This window comes from Tachypleus tridentatus, chromosome 6 (assembly GCF_004210375.1).
Source record: "Tachypleus tridentatus isolate NWPU-2018 chromosome 6, ASM421037v1, whole genome shotgun sequence".
In the NCBI taxonomy this organism is placed as follows: Eukaryota; Metazoa; Arthropoda; class Merostomata; order Xiphosura; family Limulidae; genus Tachypleus; species Tachypleus tridentatus.
Window position 1 is genome coordinate 78,994,458 of NC_134830.1, and position 25,805 is coordinate 79,020,262.

General features: G+C 32.2%; 1 protein-coding gene across 1 annotated transcript in view; it reads right to left on the bottom strand.

The window, feature by feature from the left end:
* The window catches only part of smo (smoothened, frizzled class receptor), a 56,470-nt gene that overhangs the window by 18,093 nt on the left and 12,572 nt on the right, over positions 1-25,805 (bottom strand). The window contains exons 3-6 of the mRNA XM_076505675.1: positions 24,008-24,217; positions 8,503-8,675; positions 5,305-5,524; positions 5,041-5,161 (exon numbers count right to left, since the gene is read on the bottom strand). Of these exons, the coding sequence (XP_076361790.1) occupies positions 5,041-5,161; positions 5,305-5,524; positions 8,503-8,675; positions 24,008-24,217 (724 nt within the window). The remainder of the gene's footprint in view (positions 1-5,040; positions 5,162-5,304; positions 5,525-8,502; positions 8,676-24,007; positions 24,218-25,805) is intronic.

Below are 25,805 nucleotides of genomic sequence, written 5' to 3' on the forward strand. Positions count from 1 at the left end.
TTCAAACTGAGTCAGTAGAGGTTTCATATTTTCAAAAACCATAAGCAAATATGATTTATTAAAAAATCTGATTATTTGTGTATCAAACATTTTGAAAAATTCTCAGTGTGTATAGTTTCCTGGTGGTTACAATGTTGGTTAAATTGATAAAGTCCATAAGCATAGGGTTAAAATGTTTTTATAAATATTTAATAAAATCTGGAGAACAAATATGTAAATTTGAAATTAAACATTAACAGCAGCAAAATTTGTTGTAGTGATACTGATCAGTATCATGTTATGTCAAAAAATTCACAAACCAAGAAATATATAAAAATATTCTAAAAAATTTAAACACTGTAACTTGAGGGATTTCTATAAAAATTTATAAGTGATGAAGTGACCATATTTGATTCACCAAATAAAATGGTTAAACATTTATTACAATAAATTAGTTACAGATCCATGTTCACTATATATACACTTCCCTCAAATACTACAAATATCTTGATAAAAGAACATCATCTTAAAGTTTTAGAAAAAAACTGAAAATTTGGACTCAATGATGTGTCCCAACTCTCATGATTTGCATGTTTTTCTCATACTTGATAATCTTTAATGTCACTGATTTTTATTGCAACAATAATCTAATAATGCTGTTTCATATTATACTTATAAAATGGCATTCACATGAATGGCCCACTCAGTTAGCCTTGCTGGACATAGCATGCATATGCTATGTCCAGTGACTACATGAAGTACATTAAATGAAAAGTTTCATGCATATAAGTAACACATCATGAGTTATATAATATGCTCATGATTTGATATTCAGTACAATCACACAGGTATAGGTATCCTTGTCAACTAGCTTTATAATAGCATTTTATTCATGAAAACACATTTAATGCTCACCTACAAGTAAAGTTTCTTGTCAAGCTAAGGAACTAAGCATCTACATTTATAACAAGATTTATATTTCCCAAAATGTTACCAATATGACAACAAAGATCCTCAGATCAAACCAAATTTTAAACCAAAACAAAATGTAGGTTGTAATACTTAGGGGTGAGTATGTAAATAAAAATCAAAACACAGGAGAATATTTTAATAAAATGAAAATCAAAAAGGAACAACTGGATTTCTGGGCTATAACTTTTTTCATAGGAAAGTGTAAAATGCAAAGAGAAGCCTTAATAAATAGTTAAAAAACAGACACCAATGGAACATGACTAACAAAAATGCACAGTATAGAACAAGTTAAGAAACAAGAGAAGGAAAAAAAATCAATTCTATAAATTAAAATACAGTGATAAGATAAAAACCAATGTTCAAGTTTTTGAAACAAGTGAGTATGAACAAATTTTTACATATACAAGTTTTATTCTTTCTTTCAACTTTTACAATTAAAATTATTTGCTCTTTATAAACTAGCTCTTCTTATTTTCATCTTATAAACAATGCAATTTAAATATAAAATTAAAATCTGATACTTAATTAAATACAATAATACAACTAAATTAAAATCACTGTAAACTTTATAACTCCCGATTAAAATTACAAAGATAAATATTACTTCATAACAAAATAGAAATTCTATGTAAATTTAGTATAGCTTTCTAATATACTTAAAATTTCTAATAAACTACAAAATTAAAGAGTATCAATTGTAAATCTAGTATTAAATTTAATAAAGCAATTACCCTACTTGTACACTTGTATATTTAAAATATTTCTGTAAAACGTGCAAAATAATACTTTATATATTAAGCTATGATTTAGTATTAACTGTTATTCAAAAGATTGAATTTGTTAATAAAATACTTTTCTTATTTCAACCTTATTTCATTACTACATGGTCAAGAAGGAAGCAAGTACTTTAAAATAAGGTTCTTTTAAATTTTCAAACTGTTTATTAACTGTTAAAATTTGCATTAGCTGGCACTGGTCTTAAGTGTGGGTTTCTCATGCAATATGCAAGTAGATTTATTCTCAATATTAAATTTTCTTTTTCCTCCCACATACAGTTCTCCACATGTCATACAATATAAGGCATAAATAACATATTCTGAATCACAGTCAAAATTAGAGTTGTATAAAAAAAATCTCCTTGCAAGAATGTGGGATATACATTTTTCCCCTTCCTTTATTATATGGTAGATTCCTTTTTTTTCATTGAAATTATGTTTCATTGTAGTTAAATCTATACAGATTTCTAAATTGTTACACTGATAGAATTAATTTAAGATTTTGGAATCACAGTCAAAATTAGAGTTGTATAAAAAAAATCTCCTTGCAAGAATGTGGGATATGCATTTTTCCCCTTCCTTTATTATATGGTAGATTCCTTTTTTTTCATTGAAATTATGTTTCATTGTAGTTAAATTTATACAGATTTCTAAATTGTTACACTGATAGAATTAATTTAAGATTTTGGAATCACAGTCAAAATTAGAGTTGTATAAAAAAAATCTCCTTGCAAGAATGTGGGATATGCATTTTTCCCCTTCCTTTATTATATGGTAGATTCCTTTTTTTTCATTGAAATTATGTTTCATTGTAGTTAAATCTATACAGATTTCTAAATTGTTACACTGATAGAATTAATTTATGATTTTGGATACTTTATATTTGTTTACATTTATAGCCTCCTCCATTTGTTTTTTTGAATAGAGTAAATATCAAAACAAATATTTTGACTATATGTATATAGAAGATGAATAATTGTTTTTTCTCTTCTCTTTTATTTTCTTTAGCATTAGAATCAACTTTTACCATGCTAAATTACCTTTCAATTATTCTATTCAGATAATGAAACTTTAAAAACATTTCTACTTTAACTTCGTTTTACTTCTGAAACTAATGTATAAATCCTGTGAGCAAAACATACATTTATCTTTAGCTTATAATATTTATGGTAATAAGTAAAAAATATTCAATACCTACATGAATTGGTAAGTTTCTAATAAATATCTGTAAATAGTTCTCTGTTTTCATTAATTTTAACAAAAAATCTAAATTTTTATCAATCATCTCAAATGTCAATTGATATTTCTTTTGCATTATTTAAAACGTTTTTGATTCTTCTACTTCTCCTCCATGATGTTTTTAAATAATTAACAATCTAAAGTAATGTAATTTGACAATCTGTTTAAATATCCTTTTCAAAACATACCATTACTAATTTAGAATAAGTTAGATCTTAGTTCCCATAGATGTCTCTGATAGTTGATGAATATTATCATACAAAAGCCAACAGCTAAAATTAAATAGTTTACATGTATATTTTATTTTACATTACTCTGTACTGTGTTGTGTATTTACTTGATATTAAAACAAATAGTCCTTAAGAATTATATTTAAACCTTTAAGGAAATAATTTTACTTCATCTAGATACAAAAAATTTTTTTTTGTTGTTTTTGTTATAATGGTCCAAAACAATATTAAATTGCTTTCAATCCTTATTCAGGATCACAACGGGGGTCCAGTAAAACTACATCCAGTTATTAAATTGTGATCAGGTTCTATTTGTTCTGATAATTTATCAGCAAAGTTTCTATAATTTATATAATCTCTGATGTAATTTTCTATTTCCAATATAAAGTTTTTTATAAATTATCCCCAAACCTCATATTACTGGTTTCTTGGTTTACATATTCCATCTGCTGTTGGCTGTTCTAAAATCTCTCTTATCTATAAATATTATGTTGATTACTTTTTCAAAATATTTTTTTAGACCATTAAAAAATTTTTTTGTACCTAGATTCAACCAGATGCATATCCTTAGAGACATTTGTGGGAACTATTCACTTGAACTGAAAAATAGTGAAAACTACAAAATTGGTTCTATAAAGAGCAAGTAACTTTAAATAACTGTAAATATTAAATAAGTAAAACAAGTTCTTTGAAATATAAAATCTAGAAAAAGTGAAATATGAATTGTAAAGCTATATATGCACGTCATTTATGAAAAAATTTAAATACTTCAAACCTGGTTAGTATGTGTTATGGTTTAAATACTTCAAACCATGCCTGATGAAAAGGTGACACATACTACCCAGATTTTGACAGTATGAACACTTACACTTATACAAAAAAAACCTCAACATTTGAGGAGTACATGTTATAAGTTCAATAATGTTAAAGATCTTCAATCTTCCAGCACATTTAGGCATTTTTTAAAATCTTCACCACCCCCAACTGAGACATAGATTTATTATACAATCAAAATGTGACATAAATGAGTCATAAATGGATTTCAAGGTACAGTTCAAAACCCTTAATAAAAAAATAATACTAAAGTTCTTTTACATATATATGCATTTGTGAAAAACATAACTTAAGTTCATGGCTCAACAAAAAAGTATTTTTATATTTTTACACATCAATATTAGAAATGTTAATTTATTAGCTGATAGTTTTAGTTCATTATTAAAGAAGTATTAATTATGTTATTATGGAAAAGAAACCCACTGTAAAGTTTAAAATCCAAACCTAGTAGCATATTTTTTAGTCAACCTACCAACATGCAAAAGAGGTTAGTCAAAAAAGCAAGCCTTTAGAAAACCTGAAAAAGAAAAAAAAACTGGTTACTTTAAAATATACATTTTATAAGAGATAGATATCTGCACATGTATTAAGTGTCTTTAAGATCCTGAACTGGAAATGTGCAACACTGGTTGTTCTTGATATTTCTATTACAATCCTATATTCCCGAGTATAAACTCTAAGGTAGATTATATATTTTTTTTTATGATTAAGTGTTCAGTACATTTGTAATTGTTTTGTATGTTTAACTTGCATACAATACTCCATATTCCATACCACATGTAGTTGTAAAAACGTTTACACAACTCTGATGACATGGTACAAAATTATATAAGCTCAAAGGTTTACACTTCTTTTGTAAATTCTTTAAACAGTTTTAAGCTTACTCCATTTACTGACATGTTAGCATTCTTGCTACATAATGATATATCAAATATTTTCCTAACAACATAATATTTTTATTGTTTTTTCATATTTATCAGTAAAATATAGATAAAGTTATCAAAGCTCACTCTTTATTAAGAAAAATCCTCCACAAAAAACAGCTACTGATACTGGTGCTAGAACAAAACCAGCTCTTGAAGGATGAAGGTAACCAACAAAACAAATACCCATTAGTGAATCCCCATCAACCTGCGCGAGAGAAAGTATATATATATATATATATATATATATATAATTCTTTGAAAAGTTACCTTTTATAGAAAAGAATGAAAGTTAAAGCAAAAAACATGCATTAAACTAATATTCTTTATTTTTCTTTGAAAGTGTCATACCTGACCAAGTGCCATGATTGCTATAGTAAGCACAAGTGGTACACTCCAGGCAACAATATGGAAATAGGCAGCTCGACTTTCAATCACTTCTCTGGGTATACCTACAGCTTGGAAAGAGACATGCCAAGCATATGTTAGGAAAACAAACCATATAATTCCAGCCATCAGAAAGTAGTAGATGAGAATGAAGATGATGATACAAGAAAGGTTTTCTCCTGATCTAAAATAGGAAGAAAAGCTTCACATTAAAAATATGCCAAAAATTAAAACAAAAATTATAAAGAGTTAATATTTCTTGATATTAATTTTATTAATACCTGGAAAAATTAATATATTCATAATATAATCAATTTCCATGTTAAATGGATGCTAATTACAAACCCTGACATTTTTTACTTCAAAACTAAGAACTGATGTTAAAATTTTATTGATAAAAATGTCTCTAAGATCTAAATCTAGTTTCAATACTGGGAGCTCATATATTTATCTTTTGTAAATGGGAATCACAAACTAAATCCTTTCTCTCAATTCATTTTTCTTTTATATTAATTTAGAGTATATTAGAGGTTTTCTTCTCCATTCATATGGACATAAAAAGCAAATACACCATTTCAAAATTAAAGAACACTCAAAATCCTTACCTAATTCTACTTAGTTGTGACAAAATCTGATGAAAATTACATTAACTTAATCTAGTTTACACTATAACAGTTATTATCAAGAACTTTCCTAATAAATGTAGCATCTCAGCCACAACTGTCTGTCATATGTCAATAATTCTGACATTTGCTATTGCATTATTTACAATGAATAGAAAGAGAAAATTTCAATTTACTAATTTCCATATGAGGCTGTCTCAGTCAGACAATAGTTTTTTTGGATTATTTTGCCAATAGTTTCATTACAGCTATAACCAATATCATGCCAACCAGGTAAGGGAATTATTTTTACACACGTAATTTAGAAAGCCAACTAAATTCTACTAATTATAGGACAATGTATTCCTTGTACATGTTATTATATTATATTCTAAGTTGCACATTTTAAAATAAAAAGTACTAATAATAATCTCACCAAAAGCTACATTTATTTGTTTTTAATTTTTTTACTTATTGTTATAAGAGTAGTTAAAATCTACCAATTAGAAACTCATTAGATTGTTAAGAAAACGTAGATAATGAAAAATTATTTCTTTGCAAGAACTGTTTGCTATTTTCTCTTGTATGATGCAATTCAGTACTTCATTTACTACAATTTGCACTACACTATTGCCAAGTGATTTATTGCTTTCTTATGCTACTTTGAGTTAAATGTGTTTAAATGACCATGAAAAAGAAAAGAAAAACAATAAAATTAAATGAAAACAACAACAAAAAGGTTAGAGAATTAAAGGTTTTAGATAACTAGGGGAAAGAAAATTATGTATTTCACAAATATTTATTATTAGTATGGTTTTACCAGAAAAGGTATCACATTATAGTAAACATATGTGATGGTTACAAGGTCCATCATATTACTGTATGCAGATAGCATTAGAGTAAAGAAAATAACAGGTAAAATATAAAATTTGCAGAACAGCTTTTCCTATTCATTAAGAAAGATCTAGAAGTTATGTAAATGAAAAATGAAAAGTTAAAGATAAAAGTACAGTACATTAATACCCCCCATTTAGCACTCAGGAAGAGTTCTTGAGAACAGAGCTCTAAATAGGGTAATTTTAACATTATGTGCATAAAGATATGTAAATAACGGCACTGATTCTTACCTATGAATGATGTAAAATGCTTTATTTAAGTACTGATAAGCATATATTGTTACAGTATAGTATCATTTATTAAAGAAAATGAACAAACTTTATAAGGAATAAGTATGAAATTTAATACAAGTTACTCACTATATAATCATTATGGCTGAGAAGAGCAAATTTTTATTAGCTTTCAATCTTGTTTGCTTACAGAGCCATCAAATAGAATATCAGATCCTTCCTGCCACACCAATCTTCCATGTCCTCTCTTTCAGAATATGTTAACAGTTCTCTCTTACAGTTACGACTATATTAGTTTTGACCACTAAGTAGGTAAGGTTTTCATCTATCAAATAATGTACTATATGTTATTTGATGTGCAAAAATTTGTAGACTGCTTACACAGTAATATTATGCAAATGGATGATAATTTAACAATTTATGTTTTATCCCTAGAAATGCCAGAAACATTGAGATGGTTATGTAACATTGTCTGCTTTTTGCATGTTATTACTCTAAGTTTTTGCTTCATAATTTTAGTAAATAATTATTTAATGCACTACTACCATTTCTATGAGAAAGTAGTTATGGATTTGGGCTTGATCCAATGTATCAACAACATGCATGTAGTATCATGTAAATAACTCAATTATTTTCTTAATTATTACAGATTTTCATTATTCAAGCATTCACCTGATTAAAATTATGATTAAATTTACTAATTTCATGACAACAATAACTTAATTGAGAGTAATATATCTAATTATTTGCTCTATCTGGTTATTGAAATTTTGCTATCACGTTATTCTTGATTAATTCAATTAGTGTCACACCTCACAAAAGCAGTCAAGTAATCAAAATTAAGGATACTGATTTTTACTATTATAAATTACTTCAACTATTCAAGTAACTGAAAATTTATATGTTTGTTGTTAAGAATAATGATCTGTAATTGGCTATCCATGTTTTTCTCACAAAAGGTATCAAAAAATTTTTTTAAAATTAAATTTCAGTGATGACTACCTCATATCCATTTTTTTTGTGCTTTGACAACACATTGATTAATTGAATGTAACTGATTAATTAGCCTGTTCATTAATTTATTAGCAAATTAAAATATCTGTTTAGCTTTAGTAGCATATGGCAAAGAGAAAAACTTCTGTATTGAATTGCATTCTAGTCATTTCAAATTTACAATAGACAAGCTTATACTTCCTACTTCATTATGACAAACAAGGTCAAAATTTAACCCATGAAAAAACAACTACAAAATGTTTGAAAGAATAAGTCTTACTACCAGACACAACTCTACCACTGGTAGATTAACTGTAAAATAATACCAGTAAATAAATGGCAATGTAGAATAAAGCTTTTGATAATGCCAAGGATTTATACTGTTATTATTTGAGACTGCCACAAAATTCTAAAATATTCATCAATGAAAGTCTACTCACCGAGGTTCTCCTTGTCTCAGTGTACCATCTTGTCTGCACACAATATCATCCCTTGCTCCAGGTGTGAACTGAGCCATCCATCCGATGGTGACAATGAAGAAACAAGCATTGATATAGAAGATAATGAGAGCTGGATATTTGCTGGCACTTTTCCAATCCACAATAAAAGTTATCTAGCAACACAGTCATTTACCAATTACATACATAAACTGTAATAATGCCTTAACAGGCAAACAAAGCTGTAATTAACAGTCACAAATAAAACCTAAAATATGCACTGAATCTTCATGAAACATAATTAAAAATATATACCTTTATTTAACATATTGTATCCATTACATAATTTTAATAACTATATATTTTTCTCAGACATAAGCTCTATTTAATTGAATGTAACCTTAAAGATCACAAACTTATATAATCTTTCTGAAATGTAGCTTGAAATTTAGTTTTTCTTTTTCAAGCATTTATTTCTACTCTTAAATTTTTGTGAAAACATTTCATTTGGAAAATCTTGTGTTTCATGTAATAATATAAATTACACAGAACTGAATTATCCTCAAAAACAAAAAATGGATCTAGACCATCAACTCGCCTGCTGCATTCAACCAGAGATTTATGGATTCATACAATGCAACATCAATCTAATGAACAGCAAGAAGGACAAGGAAAAGAAGACCCACCACAACAAAAACTGGATGAACTACAGTACCAACAACAACAAAAATACACCAATAACACGAACCATCAACCAACCTCATAGTCAACTCAAGGAGTCAACTTCACAGCAACACCAACAAGTATTCCAACCATCGAACAAAAAGCCTGTCTGGAAGACTGGTGATCCATTCTACACAAACTAAAAACAGCAATAAAACAATGGAAAACAGCCACAAAAAAGAAGACAGTTCCATTGATAACCAAAAGCCTATCTTCCCATTTAAAACCGAAAATATGTATTTCACCAAAACAGTATCTTAAACAACTTTTCCAAAGAATTCTCATGCAAAACATTCAAAATAATTTCACAGGAAGTTAAACAACCTTACACAGAAATATATTAATTCTATAAACAACCTAAAGCAGGACAACATCATCAAGATGTTAAAAGTAGATAAAAACAATATAATAGTTATTATGAACATAAATTAGTAATTTAAAAATGAATAATATCAGATGCAAACAAATGTAAGCCTATACACACAAATGCTACAAAAATACATGAAAATCAACTAAACAAAATGCTAATACAAATGAAAAAAACACAACCTCAGGAAAACCTTTAATTCTACCTGTGCAAGACCAACTCATGCACATCACAGCTATACAGCACCCCCAAACCTCACAAAACTGATTGTCCACTACAACCCATAATGTCGACTTATGAATCATTAAAGTACAACTTTGGTAAATACGTAATGTGAGCATTTTTTAAAAACATCGTCCAGCTCCTTTATAAAAGATTTTTTTAACTTTAAATATATTCTTCATCAACTAAACCATAAAGCCTTAACAGACAGTTTTGATGTAATCTCCTTCTTCACAGAAGTCCCAAATACTAAAGACTCTAAGATAGCTTTAGAGCTTTATATCCAAACCTCAACCTATTAAAACACATCCCCAGCAACAAATTAGCAATCTTACAGAATTCACTACCACTAAAACTAACTTATATTCAACTACCAAAACTACTTACAAATAAATGGATTAAGTATGGGCAATCCTGTATCACCAGTTCTAGCCAGCACATTCATGATCTAGACTGAATCTCAAGTGATCAATTCAGCCTTACACCCATCACTATATTAGTACAGGTATGTTGATGATACAATTGCTGGATTCACATCTACAGAGCAAACACTCAAATTATTTTTCAACTACATTAAGTCCATACACAACATCGTTAAGTTCACTTGTGAACAGGAAAAAAACTAACCAAATAGCATTTCTCAACCTCAAGATCACTAAAACCAATACACAATTCAAAACAGAAATCCACAGAAAAATCACCCGTACTGAATTATACATTCCGAGACTCAGCACAAGAAACAAAACAAAAATTCAACATACTAAAAAACACACCCACAAAACTATGCTCACACAATAAAATAAAACTTTATCAACTTCAACAAATTTCCTCCAAAAATCATTGAAAAAATTACACACACATACACCTAGATCAACAACAAACAAACAATAATAAATCCCAAGATACAACAAACTACAAAACCTTACACTGCTGCATACCATATATTCCTGCCATCAGCAAAAAAATAACCAACATTTAAAAAAACTTGTAACAAAATACAACATTCCAGTATACATCAAATTTATTCATAAACCATATAAAAAACTAAAGTAAACACTATGTAAGAGATTCACTGACAAACATAACAAACATTATTTGTAAAATACAATGCAACAACTGCCACAATTTATATATGGGAGAAACAGAAAAATGTAAACCAGATTAAAAACAACACAAAAAACACCTTCACACATTTTTTAACACTAAAAATCAAATAAACAACCATGGATAACACCAACAAACTAAATAGGGAAACAAATACAAGCAAATGCAAAATCAAATAATCCCTACTCATACAACTCAAACCAAAAATTGAACCACATAAAGGAACACACCTTTATACCTATACTGATTAATAACCTAAAATCAAACTGCAATACACCCTACAATCTCATACCAGTTTACACTCTTATCCCCAAGATGTGTCTGGCAATAGTCAGTTGCTAACTCTCTTTGTTAACCTTAAGATGATCCAAGAAAGTTGAAACATTGTTCTGTACTTTATTTCATTTAAAGTTTTAATACCCACACAAGCCATCCTTGGAATACATTTTTACTTCAAGTGGGTTTCTCATCATCAAGAATAACACATTATATATTCCACGTCACATTCTGTATAGGGAGAAACTTTTCAATTAAATATAATATAAAAAATTTTTCTACTCTCAACTGATTGTACTTGTCATTGGATTTCTCTTAAAAGAATATAATTAATGGCAAAGAGTCCACAATTCTTGCAATATGTGATGACATTTCTCAATTAATTATTTTAACTGCTTTGGCTGCTCGTGTTCAGGTAACAAATTTTTGTCACTACTCAACCTAAAAACTTTTTTCTAATTCACCAAAGTCCACAGTAAAATACTTCACAAGAATACAGATCTCAAGCATATTAAAATGACTGGAGTCTCACCATGTTTTAACAGTCCTTACAAGCATGTCTTGTTGCACACTATTTTAAGACCATACACATGTATGTTGAAAGTAGTCTTACAAAGCAGTTTCCATTGTAAAAGCTTATGTTGTTAGATCTTGCATGAACTATCAAGAACTGTGACAGTTTTCCAACACCTGTTTCAATATTCCTTTCATAAGAATTCCATAAGTGCTATATCCAATGACTTGACCAGCATGTCTTCATACAAAATAGCATAAATACCTTTTTTTTTCCAGTTGCTTGAGATATTTGATGATTGAATGGATATATGAATCATATACATGATTTACATTGCTTTTCTAATGGTGATTCTTCTTGATTATGTTGTTCACTACTACCTAGAGCACTTAAATGGCCTTTCCTACTGACTTTTGTTTTCCTGGATTCTCACTTGTTGCAAAATGTACTTTGCATATCATTGGATGGATACATATTGTCATATACCTCATTCTGGATGGTCCTGATTATATGAGTCAATCCAATGTCATTAAATACTTGGAATATCACCATTTTCAAAGTTCTAAACCCTCAAACTGAACATATTTATATGATCTGAGAGAATATTTTGGCTTGAAAGAGACCATTAGAACACTTCCTGAAAATGGGTTTGTGTGTTTTCTTATAGCAAAGCCATATTGAGTTATCTACTGTGTCTGCCATTGTAAATCTGAAGATTTACCACTGTTCCACCAGAGGACTTCCCAAAAGTAATAAAATTTTCTTTAGTCTCATATTACCTGTGGGAAGTTAGTGTCAAAAGGTAGTTCTGATCATGTTCTTTCACCACAACATAAAATTGGTAGTGATTATTATGACTCAGTGATCTGCATTTTCTCGTATCAATAATAACACACTAAACCCTCTAAATCAGGGGTGTGCAACAGGCGGCCCGCGGGCCACAACCCGGCCCGCCAAGCCATTTAGTGTGGCCCTAGTTGTTGTAATCTAACCATGTGGCCTGATCTGTAATCCAACGCAAATGGAATATTTTTAAAAGCATTGATCCTACGGGATTCCCAGGCTTCGACTCAACAAACTTCTAAAATTATCTTTGCTAGAGAGGAGCAGGCCAATTGATTGGTCGGCCTCCTTAGGGCATGAATAGGTGACGCACTAGCACTATTGTTCACGACTCAACGCCATGTCCTGAACCTCGCCTTCAGCTGGCTTACAATTTTCCTAACCTCTGCTGTCCGTCATTCATTATTGGTGAAAATTTTATTACCTTTACAGTTACTACAAGAGATTGAAGGTAAATTGATTATTATTTAGAATATTGTTGTGACTTTACTGAATTTATTAAAATTTTTGCTTTCAGATGCATCTGATTCTATGTACAGTGTGACCTCGTTATTCAAGGGGTTACGTTTTACCCTCCCGCGAATAGCTTAAAACCGCTAATATTGATGCAGTTTTAAAACGTATATGTATGCGATTATATACTATATGAAATGCTTCCCAAACACTAATGATACTTATACTCATTGATGCAGTAATAATGTAGCAATATTGCATTCTGTTATGTATTTCACTAAATTATACCGCGCGTTACCGGGCTGTGCTTTGCCGCTTATGCTTGTTGGGAAGCTGAGGCAGTCAGCCAATAGCAGTCCAATCTTGTTTGGTGAAGACGACAATTGATAAAACGGCTTGATTGAGTAAATACAACAGAAATCTCCTCTAAAAGCCCTTTCAGTCTCTGTGACCTACAAAACGCAGTTCGCGATAACCCACTAATATGCGGGTCAATGGCTTAACCGCGAATAGGCGAGGTCACACTGTATTTTGCTATTCTCAATTAATTTAAGTACCGAAGGCTTTGATCGGATGCCAATTTAGAAACATGTGTTTCTGTCCATAAGAGGTTCCATGTGTAAATAAATTCTATGTTTTTTCTACTTTGCTATTTTCGTGAGAATAATTTTGTTTTGATTTCAGGGCTAGTAAAATGTCAGCAGTTAAGAAACGAAAATTGATGATGAGGGAAGGTTATTCAACAGTGAATGGTGCACAAAATATCTTGTTGTCCCACATAATCAAGGTGTTGTCTGCCTCGCCTGTCAAACTACAATTGCAGTCATGAAAGAGTACAATATTAAGCGACATTACGCAACTAAGCACTCCTCCCAGTTTGATGAAATTGTTGGTCAGGCACCTAAAGGACAAAATTGAACATTTAAAAACATCCATTGAAAAGCAACAAGGTGTTTTACCACTTTCAAGAAAAATTCAGAACTGGTGACAAAACTGAGTTTTAAGCTTTGTGAATGTATGGCAGAAAAGGGAAAGCCTTTCAGTGATGGAGAATTTATTAAAATTGTTTAACAATATTCACAGAATATGCATGTCCAGAGAAAAAATATTTGGTGGAGCAAACTAGCCTTTCCCGCTTTACTGTCTCACACAGGACAAAAGATCTTTCAGAGGACATCAAAGAAACTTTGAAAGAGAGATTGAATTCGTGTGAAGCTTTCAGTCTGGCTTTGGATGAAAGCACTGATATCAATGACACATCCCAACTTGTCATTTTCATCAGAGCTGTTACTGCAGGCTTTGATGTTTTCAAGAGTTTTAGATATGGCAAGCCTTTCCTCCACAACCACAGGACAGGATATTTGTGAACAAGTGCTTAAGGTTGTAGAAAAGTTTGAACTGAATCCTGATGAGCTGGACAGTGAGTATTCAGATGTTTTGTACTTTTCTGCTGTACGTTGGCTTAGTAGAGCTGCTACTTTGAAGAGATTCTGGAATCTGCGAGAGGAGATTAAGTTCTTCATGGAGAGCAAACGTCAGAATGTGGACTTCTTGAGCAATGAGAACTGGCTGAATGACTTAGCATTCCTCACAGACATTACACAGCATCTGTCTGATTTAAACTTAAAACTACAAGGGAAAAGTCAACTTGTGAATAAGTTGTTTGAGCATATTTGTGCTTTTGAGAAGAAATTGGAACTTTTCCAGGTTCAGTTGAGAAGAGCCATATTGACCCATTTTACATGTCTTGCAACCAGGAAACTGGAATTTCCTAATCTGGATTGCACCAAATATGGAACCAGTGTACAAAAGCTGCGTGATGAGTTTGCAAACAGATTTCCAGATTTCAGACAAACTGAAATTAGATTGAAATTGTTTGCTCAACCTTTTGATTTGGCAGTGGAAGACAGTCCTGATGATTGCCAAATGGAACTCATTGAACTGCAGGCTGACATGGACACTAAAAGGAAATTCTCTGAAAACAGTTTGCTAGACTTTTACAAACTCTGTGTACGTGAAAAGTTTCCCAATTTGTCCCGTCATGCACAAAGAATTGCCTCCCTTTTTGGTAGCGCCTACTGCTGTGAGCAATTTTTCTCCAAATGTAGAAGTCAGCTGACTGATGAACATTTGACCAGTCAGTTAAGAGTGGCAACCACTTCTGTCAAAGCTGATATTGACAAGCTCTGCAAGGACTCTAAATTTCAAGTGTCGCACTAAAATGATCACTCATGCAAAAATATAAAATATTATTGCTTGCATTTTGAGATTTTTTTTTAATTTATTGTGCATGTACACGAATAAGCTTGTTTTTTAAAGTGGCCCCGCTTGATTGATGAAGTTGGTTATATGGCCCACCGACGAAAAATGTTGCACACCCCTGCTCTAAATGAATAGATGTACCCCTTTCTTGAATATTATCTTATTCTAAACAGAAATATTTAAACCACAAAATTTCATGCATGCCAGAAAGGTAAAAGAAAAAAAAAACACTACTATCCTCCACAAAACTAATATTGTCTGAAATATTATTCTGGAGGGCCTTCATCAGTACCAAATGGTGAAATTATGTATCAACACTTGAGGAAGCTAGACTCTACAATGAAATGTTTAATACTAAGAAAAGTTTCAGTAGTTTGATAAATATTAATATTCTATGGTAAATTCTAAGAAAAATCTTGCAATTATTTATAAATTTCCAAATTCATAATTCCACAGAAAACTGAGAAACAAGAATAAAAGCAAAAAAAACAACAACTCATTTTCCAATTTAAACAAGGCAAACTAAAGATAAGGCTAGCACATGCCAAGAGAAAATGTGATATATGAAAAAGAGCTATCAATATACACACCAAATAGAAGTAGTACACTGTGACAGATGATGAAAATGTGACATTATTTCTTAAAGAGGATAATTTTATGCAAAATTTGTGGAACAAGTTAGAAGAAGAAAGATCGGGTATCTTTCTTTACAAAAATCAGGAGTCATTAGCTAAAGGTTGTACTAAGAATACAGTATCATATTTAAAGTTGAATTATTTAACATTTAAGCTATTTTTATTCTGAAGCATAATTGAAAGAGGGGATCCATGGTTGACTTGAGGTATTTTACTTTTTGCCTTAACTAAACTAATTAAAAATATTCAAGCAAAAATTTATATTTTATAATTCACATGATAAAGCAGGGTCAGAGATGTTAATTTTTGAATACCTTTCTATCAGAGAAACAAAATGCAAGAAAAGCTACTTGTCCTTTTTTAAAATGTACTTGCTTATTTCCTACCCCATAAAACATTGAAAATAACCTCATGGATTTTGATTTTATTAAATAGCAAATACATTCAATACAATGCCATTTGTCGCTCATTTTTTCAGGAGTTATAATTTTCCTATACTGAGAATATAATTCCAGTAGCTACTAACTTCCATTCAAATAAATAACTATTCTCATTTGAAGCTGCCCCCTATATGCAAAATGTTTTTGTAAGGCACAAGCCTTGAACTCCAACATACAAAAAAATGGTTCAACTGCATCCCACCTGTAAATCATTATGTGAGCTGTGAGATCCCTCCATCAATAGGTGTGTGATACTCCAGATGATTGTGACTCACTATCTTTGATTCTACTATCACTTCAAGTATTGGCAGAAAATCGAAGCACAGTTTTCAGTAGGAAAAAAAAGGATGAAAAATGTGAAAGTAAAAAAAACCTATCAGAAATATATTTCCAGTGTAAAAAAATTACAACTTCTGATGTGGTACATTACCTCCACTAACATAAATACCTATATTCCCACACTGAACAGGTAGAGGTACTGGGGTAAGGAAAAAACAAAGATGCATTTCTTAAAAGTGCCTGTACAGCAAACCCAAAAAGTAGAACCTCCCATTAGAGGATCATATGTGAGAGGCAGCATCACTTCTGTACCAGGTATACTCTTCACCCAATGTGGAAAAAGTGCCACAGACATTGGAGGAGGACATCCAAACAAACCTGACCACTCGGTGAGAAAATAAGAATATGCTCCTAGGTGTAGTGTCTAGGGCATGACACACCATACAGAGCAAATTAACTGCATCCAAAACCCACCCACAGATAACTAACATCCACATGTGGGATAAAAGATTATTATACTGTCTTCACCTCAAGTTCAGCAAAATGGAGAAAATCACAAACCTCACAATTTGTGAATGGGACACATGAGAACAGCATGATAAATCATTTGACTAATGTGACATCCAGTTAATCGGCATTACAAAGACGTCTCTGTAATGAAAACTAACCCACTCAAAACCATCTAAAGGAACTGCCCCCACTACAATAACATCTATGTGAAAATCACTGAATCATTTAAAATCATGAAAATGATACTGTAAGAGGAAAAACCATATTAATCTGCAAATTAAACAACCATGATCCCCAACACAGGTGAAAGAAATGGTTCATTGTTTGGTGCTTCATGGCTTAAAGCAACTAGGCTATCTGTGCTAAACAACTGGGAAAAATTAAAAGTAATAATATTAAAATTCATAAAAGTAATCATGTTAAAATAAAAGAAATTTCAATGTTTGAATTATAAACTTAAATAGTGTTAATAAAGTCAATGGCCCTTAAAAACCCATAAACTGTCCAGTATCAAGGGTAAACCTGTGGACAAAACTTGTCTAAAATGGTGCTGCTGTTGAGAGTCGTAATGAGAGCATGATAGTAAATTATGGACGATTGTGACCTGAGTATCACAAAGACCATACATTGGTGCATCAATCCCAGATAAAAGAAAACAATGAGTTAAAAACTGTGACCAATGCATTGTCTAGTTAGGATAACTTCTTTCCGATCCTCACAGAAACAAGACAGCCAAAGTCCAATAGAGGGTTTGATCTGGAAAAGATTGTTTTCATGTTGCTCATTCCAAGTCAATTGCCAACTGGTGTGGAGCCAAGCCTTGAATACAGGACTATAGTCAATGGATGGAACAGGCACAGCAGTGACAGTGCGAGAGTAGTGAGACTTAGCTGCAGCGTCAGTGAGCTTGTTCCTGCAAATACCAACATGGCCTGGTATCCAGAATAACTGGATAGAAGTAGATGTTAAAGAAAAATGGGCCAGTCAGTTTTGAATAACTGGGAGAACAGGGAGTGATCTAACTTGAAGCAATTACAGGGCCAGTACAGAGCTAAGTGAGTTGGTATAAATAGTACAATTTGTGTACTGCTTAGCTTTTATGTGATCCAGGGTAAAAGAAACAGTATAGTCTAGCAGTGAACAGACAAACTGTAGAGAGGATTCTGTGTACAACCACCAAACCATGTCAGAGCCTACAGAGTCATCTGATTTTGAACCATCTGTAAATGAGAATGGAAGGATGGTTTGAAAGATGGTATTTCCAATCAAGAGTATCTGCTTTTCTCAGATGACTAAATGCAAGGTCACACTTGGGGATGGTAATAAGCCATGGTGGGACGGGTTGACCAGTGGATACAGCAATGTCATCCAATGACATACAGAATTCATCCAACTACACCTGAATAAGGTGGCCAAAACGAACAATAGTAGATTGTCTGTTCTGAAAAAGCATGACCCACTAAGGAAGAAAAACACAACCCCAGGTGGGATGCTGTGGTAATAATTGGTAATAATAAAGCATAGAGTTAAGACAGTTGCAAAGAGCAGAGGTGTAGAAAAGATTCATGAGACTCAGTGTACAAACTCTGGATTGGAAAAGTGTGGAAAGCCCCCCATAGTGAATCCAATACAACATCTTCAAAGCCAAGATTCTGGCAGAACCAGAGACCTGTAGTCCAGTTTTTATTGAATAAAGGCATGATAGATCTGAAGCACAGAAAATCAATATGCTCTCCAAGAGGAGAAAGAGAGGACAAGGAGGATGTTCAGTGCACTTGTACATTTGATGAAGAGCTAGCTGCTTGATGTGTGAGAATGAAAATGAGCTAATGGTAAAATACAAGCACCAAGAACTTTACCTTAGGGACCACAGGAAGCACAACTTTACCAACATGGCATTCAGGATCAGGATGAATACCCTGTTGGCAGCAAAAGTTCATGCAAATGGTTTTGGAGAGAGAAAAGTTAAAACCATATTTTGTGATCCACTTCAGTAAACAATTGAGGGCAGTCTGTAGATGCCACTCAATAAACCTCATATTTGATAACTGACACAAGATGTGGAAGCCATAGACAAAAAACGAATTTGCAACAGTAGGAGGGAGTTACCAAGTGATGGCATTAATCTTTATAATGAAAACTGTAACACTCAAGTTCCTGTAGGAAAGAATGGGAAAGTGTCAAACCAACATGAACTTAGAATCACCTGCCCATTAAAAGATTTTTTAATAAAAATGGGAAAATGGCTATGCAACCCATATAAATGGAGGCCTTAAAAAATGCCATACCTCCATCTAGTATCATAAGCCTTCTCAAGGCAAAAGAATACTGACACAAGATGCTATTGCTTGAGAAAGGCTTCTCTGATTAACATTTCAAGTCAAATCAGGTGAGCCATGGTAGAGGACCATCACTGAAATCCACACTATGTGGGTAAGAGGAGGTTGTTTGATTCGAGAAACCAAAACAAAACAAGCATTAACCGTTCTCTCTAACATCTTACAGAGACAGCAAATCAATGCAATTCAATGGTAGTTTGAAGAGATCTTGGGATCCTTCCCAGGCTTAGAGAAAGGTATGACATAGCCTGGCATCACACATTAGGAAAAACATTCTCCTGTCAGATACTGTTAAAAAACAGAAGAATAGCAAGAGAAACAGGAGTGAGATGACACAGCATCTCACAATGTATATAATCAGATCCAACCAATGAAGAGCCAGCTTGAGTTCTACCAGTGTAAATGTGTGATTATAGTCATAGAGACAATCAGCCCAAAAGAAAAGAGGTAATCGCTCTGCCCAAATCTTGATGGCCAAGAAGGTGGAGGATGAAGCAGAAATGCTAGATACCTTGCAAAAGCTTCTAATGTGAGTATCAGCAATGCTCTAGGCATTGGCAACTTCCTGGATATCAAAAGAGCAAAATTGAAAGGGAGACAGAATTATACTGCCCCCTGGCCTTCCAAATGTTGTCCCATATTACTTTGGAACTGTAGGTAGAAGAGATGCTGGTTGTGAATTTAATCCAAGATTCCTTCTGGCTTTGATGTCTTACCTGCCCAGTTACTTACTGAAAAGTGATGCAGTTTGAAAGTGTGGAATATGTACAAAAGGTATCTCAGGCCCAATTTTGAGCCTTCCATGCCATGTGACAGGCAGATATCCACCAAAGACAAGGATACTGTGGAAAACATGTTGAGGTTTTAGGAATACATTAAGCAGCTGCCTGTATAAAACAGTCAGTTACTGGAGATCTGCTGGAAAGAATCGTAAGGAGAGAGATGGGTGTTGACATTGATTGATCAACTTTCTTAACCATGGAGTGCAAAAGACTTTTCACATGGTTTGAGAAAGATTCTTTCAGAGGTACGGAGATATCCATCTGCATACCCACTGTAGCAATGAAACAAAGTGCAGTAGCATCTGTATGACATAGATTGGTGGACAGTAACTTTCAAGGTTTAGGGTAAGAAATGTTGTGAACCATCTTCAAATGCTGTACCTCTTTTCTTCTTCCACCCACCTAGGACATAAAGAAAAGCAAAATGGTTGAGAATCACTACAATTAACACAATGAGGGTCTATTTCACACTCACAGGCATTACTGTCTTTGCCACTGCAATGAACACACATCAAAGAACCACAACATGATGTCTTTGAGTGACTGAACTGCTGAGAGGGTTTGGAATATATGGCCATACCCTGCAATTTAGATAACCTGCCTTAATGGGCATCACGATGTAAACGTCAAAATCAGAACAATAGTCGGTATCATAAAAATCCATCTTTGCGAGTGGATATACGCCTCACTGCAGAAACTCCTTGGGTGGAGAAAGTAGAAAGGATCTTTGGTTCTGGGATATTCTTGAAATCTCTCTCAACAATAACTCCTCATGATGAATTCGAAGTAGCATGGGGAGTAACCTCAATGGGTATATACCCAGTGAGCAGAAACATCCTTTTTGACTAACTTAGGGGAGCCAGGAAACCCCTCTAGTTCCTTCTGAATAAAAAAGGAAAACATTTGCCCTAAAGATTCGTCTAAAAGAGAATGTAGTATAAGAAAATGAGGTACAGGTGTTACAGATGTTGAAGATTGCTGCTCAGAATCTTCTAGACATGGTGGTATACCTATGGACGGTTTCTTCACTATTTTATTTAAGTTTTTATTTGGGGGGATCCATATTAAAGAATGAATATTTTGGTGCCCACTGACCCCACCCACTATGGAGCCTGAAGAGAGGATGTACTACAATGCCACATAAGGACATTGCAGCAACAAAAGGATTTCATGAGCACTATACCAAAACACCAACATCAGACACAATGTCCACAAGGTTGTCCATCTAAAGCAATTCAAGACCAAAGTGCTGTGTTAGGGTTGGACCCCTCAACCACCAGGATCCTCTCCTCTCTTTCACAGGTTGTCACACAAGGCAAACATATGGGTGGATGTTCAGATCCTAGATGAGATAAACTGAAAGAACAAAACCTTCTCTGGGAGGTTCCATCACCACGTACAAGAACAAAACACCAAAGGGCAGGTGAAAGAATTTAAAGTATAACTGAATGGGGAACAGAGATACCTATAAAACACATGTGAGGACTTATGTTCACTGGATCAGCTCTGTAATCACAACCCAGCTAATGGGTATAAACATCCATGTGGGAATAGGATGAATTATGTCAATCAAATGGCTGAACTACAATTATGATGGCTCACTCCAACACTACACCCCCTCACATAAATCTATACAGAGGTAAAACAAGAGTAAGTGTTAATACGCATACCAGCCATTCTGAGATACATTTTTATTTTAAACGAGTTTCATGTAATCAAGATAGATTGAAGGACGTATCGTCTACACCAGCAGAACACCACTACACTACTTTCAACTAAATAGTTTTAACATTATATGGATTGTAGCTTATTGCTATACTCAAACTATCACATTCACAACCACATCTAGAACATTTCAAGCATGTTTCACTGCTACATCATTTTGCTTTACATTTACAGGATTATTTCTAAATGTTGGCTCTTATGGTCTTGGGTCAGGCCATGGATCTGGTCCAGTGACCTAGACCTCAAAAACAGTGCCAAACATCTTTTTCTCTCTAATCAAAATAATGCAATCCTTTCTAGAAATTTTCCTTTACCTTCATCAAGATATTGAGGTAGTTTATGTGGTAATTTTTAACATTTTTAGCTTTATTAGTAGCTGCAGCTTTGAATTATGAAATCTCTACTCACAAATAACACAGTGAATGCATTCTGTATTACATAAAAAAAAACAAGTTGTTTGTTGTAAAGCATAAAGTTAAAATACACAAGCTATCTGTGATATGTCCATTATGGATACTGAAACCTGATTTTTAGTATCACAAACCACAGACATACTATTGAACTATGATGGGAGAGTATCATGATCAATTTTGTTCATGAAATGGCTTTGTTTTTGTTGTTGATTTAACTATAATTTTTTTTCTGTTATTTTTATAGCCAATGTAAGGAAACACTTTTATATGCTCCAACCAATTTTTGAAAACTGATTTATTTATTGTGCTATTTCATTTGTAGATTACTATAAAATATAAATAATGCTCTAAGAGAATATTTGATGAACCTTTCATTCATAGAAATATTTGCTTTCCAAATATAGGACTGTCAACCAATATCCATGACCAAAATGCACTAGATAAACAAGTAATGTATACTTGGATATATATGAATGAACCAAAGCATTATATGTTATTGCAACAACAAAAAATGAAAAATTACATATTTACTAGGAAAACAAGTGTGGTTCATTAATAGAGCAACTGTACTGATAACAAATAAAACATGCATTACAGCTTCACAGCAGATACTTTACAAGTCATCTTCTGTCTGCTAGAAAGTAATGAGGCATTAAATCAAATATACTAGCTAACTAGGAATTATTTATCAAAGTCAGGTATATTTGCTTTCAATAAAATGACAGCTCTCTGAAACTGTCAAGTAGAGCATTGCTGTTTACATGGGCCACATCTTAATATCGGTCGATGAATTGGTTATTATAAGGATTTTGGTTTAGTGAAAAGTTCATTTTCAAGTATGGCATTATCAGTGCAAATGCCCAAAATTGTTATATTACTTTTACTAGTTTGATTATGTGCTATATCACTGACAACAGCTTCAATATCAGAATTTGCTTTGTTTGTAATATTTTTGCCTTGCACTCTAGGACTAACCTGACAACAGACTGAAAATTATTACTACTGCTTCTTTTGCTTATCAAACAATTTGGTCACACAGATGGAAATTTTTATTCATGTGGGTTGTCTACCTTTAACTGCATGTGAAAAGCTGAAAAAGTTTGAAATCTGTCAGCTATACCATGTTAAAAAAATGCACTGATTTCCTCTTTACAAAGACCAATATTTTTAGCACCATACTGACAGCATATTTTAGACACTTCAGCTCAAATATAAATTGAAATGTCAATTGTGCTAGCAAAACCTATCTCCCTAATTGATGACATAAGTGATGACACTGGTAACATGCACTTGCATGTTAATGATCTCCCTAATTGATGATATAACTGATGACACTGGTAACATGCACTTGCATGTTAATGACCTCAGGATTTCCATATTGCTCATAATTCTTCATACATGTCCTGTATCCATTTCTTGAGCTCATAAATACACTTTTGACCAAAACATTTTTCTCTGGAAATCAAAATGCATTGGAATTTTCTTAAATATTATTTTCATATTATATTTAATTCAAGCAAGTATTAAAAACTACACATTTAATTAGAACCTCTGTCTTTTTTTTTTTAAACATGAATGAGAAACACTGTTCTCCTCATCTCCTTTTGTTTATTGTACTTACTATTGTAAACATGGTACATAACAAACAGACAGTCCCTACAACAGCAATAAAAGAATGGACTTGGTTGTGCTCTTCAGAACTAAAGAGGGGATTCTGGCACTGAATTCCACACCCATGGACATCTTTATGCCAGATATCAGAATCAACAGTGTCCACCAACGGTCTCTGACAGTGAGAGTTAACGCTAAACTTCAGCTCTCTGACTTCATTCTGGAAAAAGAGAAAATTAAGTCATTACCACACAAAAAATGACAACAAAAACATGGTCCTTTTAAAAAGTAAATTAACAAATCTTTCACATATATCATTGATTCCTCTTTCTTTTGCCTATTTTGTTTAGGAAGTAGAAGTTACTGATAAAGTAATTTTTTTGCTGAAAACCTTTCAAAATAACAAAGCCCCATAATATCAGAAAAATCATTAACTGGCAATGAATGAATTTGATAAACATCACATAAAAGTAATCAAAACATAAACATAAAGTTGTACAAAATCCTAAAATTTTATTATCATATCTCATATGAGAAATATCTGATATCAACCTCAACTCTTAAATGCCAGGTGCATTGAGTTGATACATCTGTTGTGTGGTTTATTTTTTGTATTGCAAAATAAAATAAAACACAATAAACTAGTGGATGAAATAACTTGAAACTTCAGAAGAACATTTTAGAGATTTTGCAGTTTATGAAAGAAAAATGATTTTTTTCTGTATGTGATATTTGTGTGAATTTGCAAATTTTGAAAAATATTTTCAAAACAAGAAAATATCTTTTGTCATCTTAAATTCTTAGAAACATCACAGTAGTAGTTTTTTCTTCATTTTAATTTCAAACATACTGCATGCAGTTTAATTTTATTTTCAATCACTGACATACATCAAAAGTTTTTACCACACCAAAATTATAAACAAACCAATTTTTTAAAGTTATTAATCAAATTTGAAAAGATGTACACACTATAGTTAAAGTTAGAAATATTAAATCTATACACTTTAAACAAGCACAACAAAGTCATGTAGTCCGTAAAATTGACCGAGCACACATTGAAATAAATACACGTAAAAACAGCTGGTTTGGGTTGAGAAAATTTTTATGTAGATGAGGGAACAATGTTTTGACACTCTTTGGTCATTGTCAGGTTCACAAAGAAAGAAAGAGGTAACTGACTGATAGCTGACCACATGTTTGAAGGCAGTTGTGTAACTGAGTGCAGGAATAAAGAGGGCATGCTTAAATGTTTGATTATATTTATTAATATAGGTATAAAGGTGTTCCTGTGTATTGGTTTATTTTGGGCTTGAGTTGTTATATAAGTAAGGCTTCCTTAATTTTGCATATGTTTATATTTGTTTCTTTATTTAGTATTTGGGTGTTTACCATGGTTATGTTGTGTTTATTTGATTTGCAGTGTTCAAAAACATGTGAAGGTGACTTTTTGTGTTCTTTGAATCTGGTTTCCATTTTTCTACTTGTTTCTCCAAAATAGAAGTCATGACAGTTATCACATTGTATTTTATAAATAATGTTGGTGTGGTGTTTGTCAGTGTGGTTTTTACATGGTATATACCTCAGTTTTGTGCCTGGTTTTTGAATAAATTTGGTATTAACTGGAATGTCACATTGTATTTTATAAATAATGTTGGTGTGGTGTTTGTCAGTGTGGTTTTTACATGGTATATACCTCAGTTTTGTGCCTGGTTTTTGAATAAATTTGGTATTAACTGGAATGTCATATTTTGTTACTAGTTTTTGCCAAATTTTGGTTATTTTTCTGCTGATGTTGGGAATATATGCTA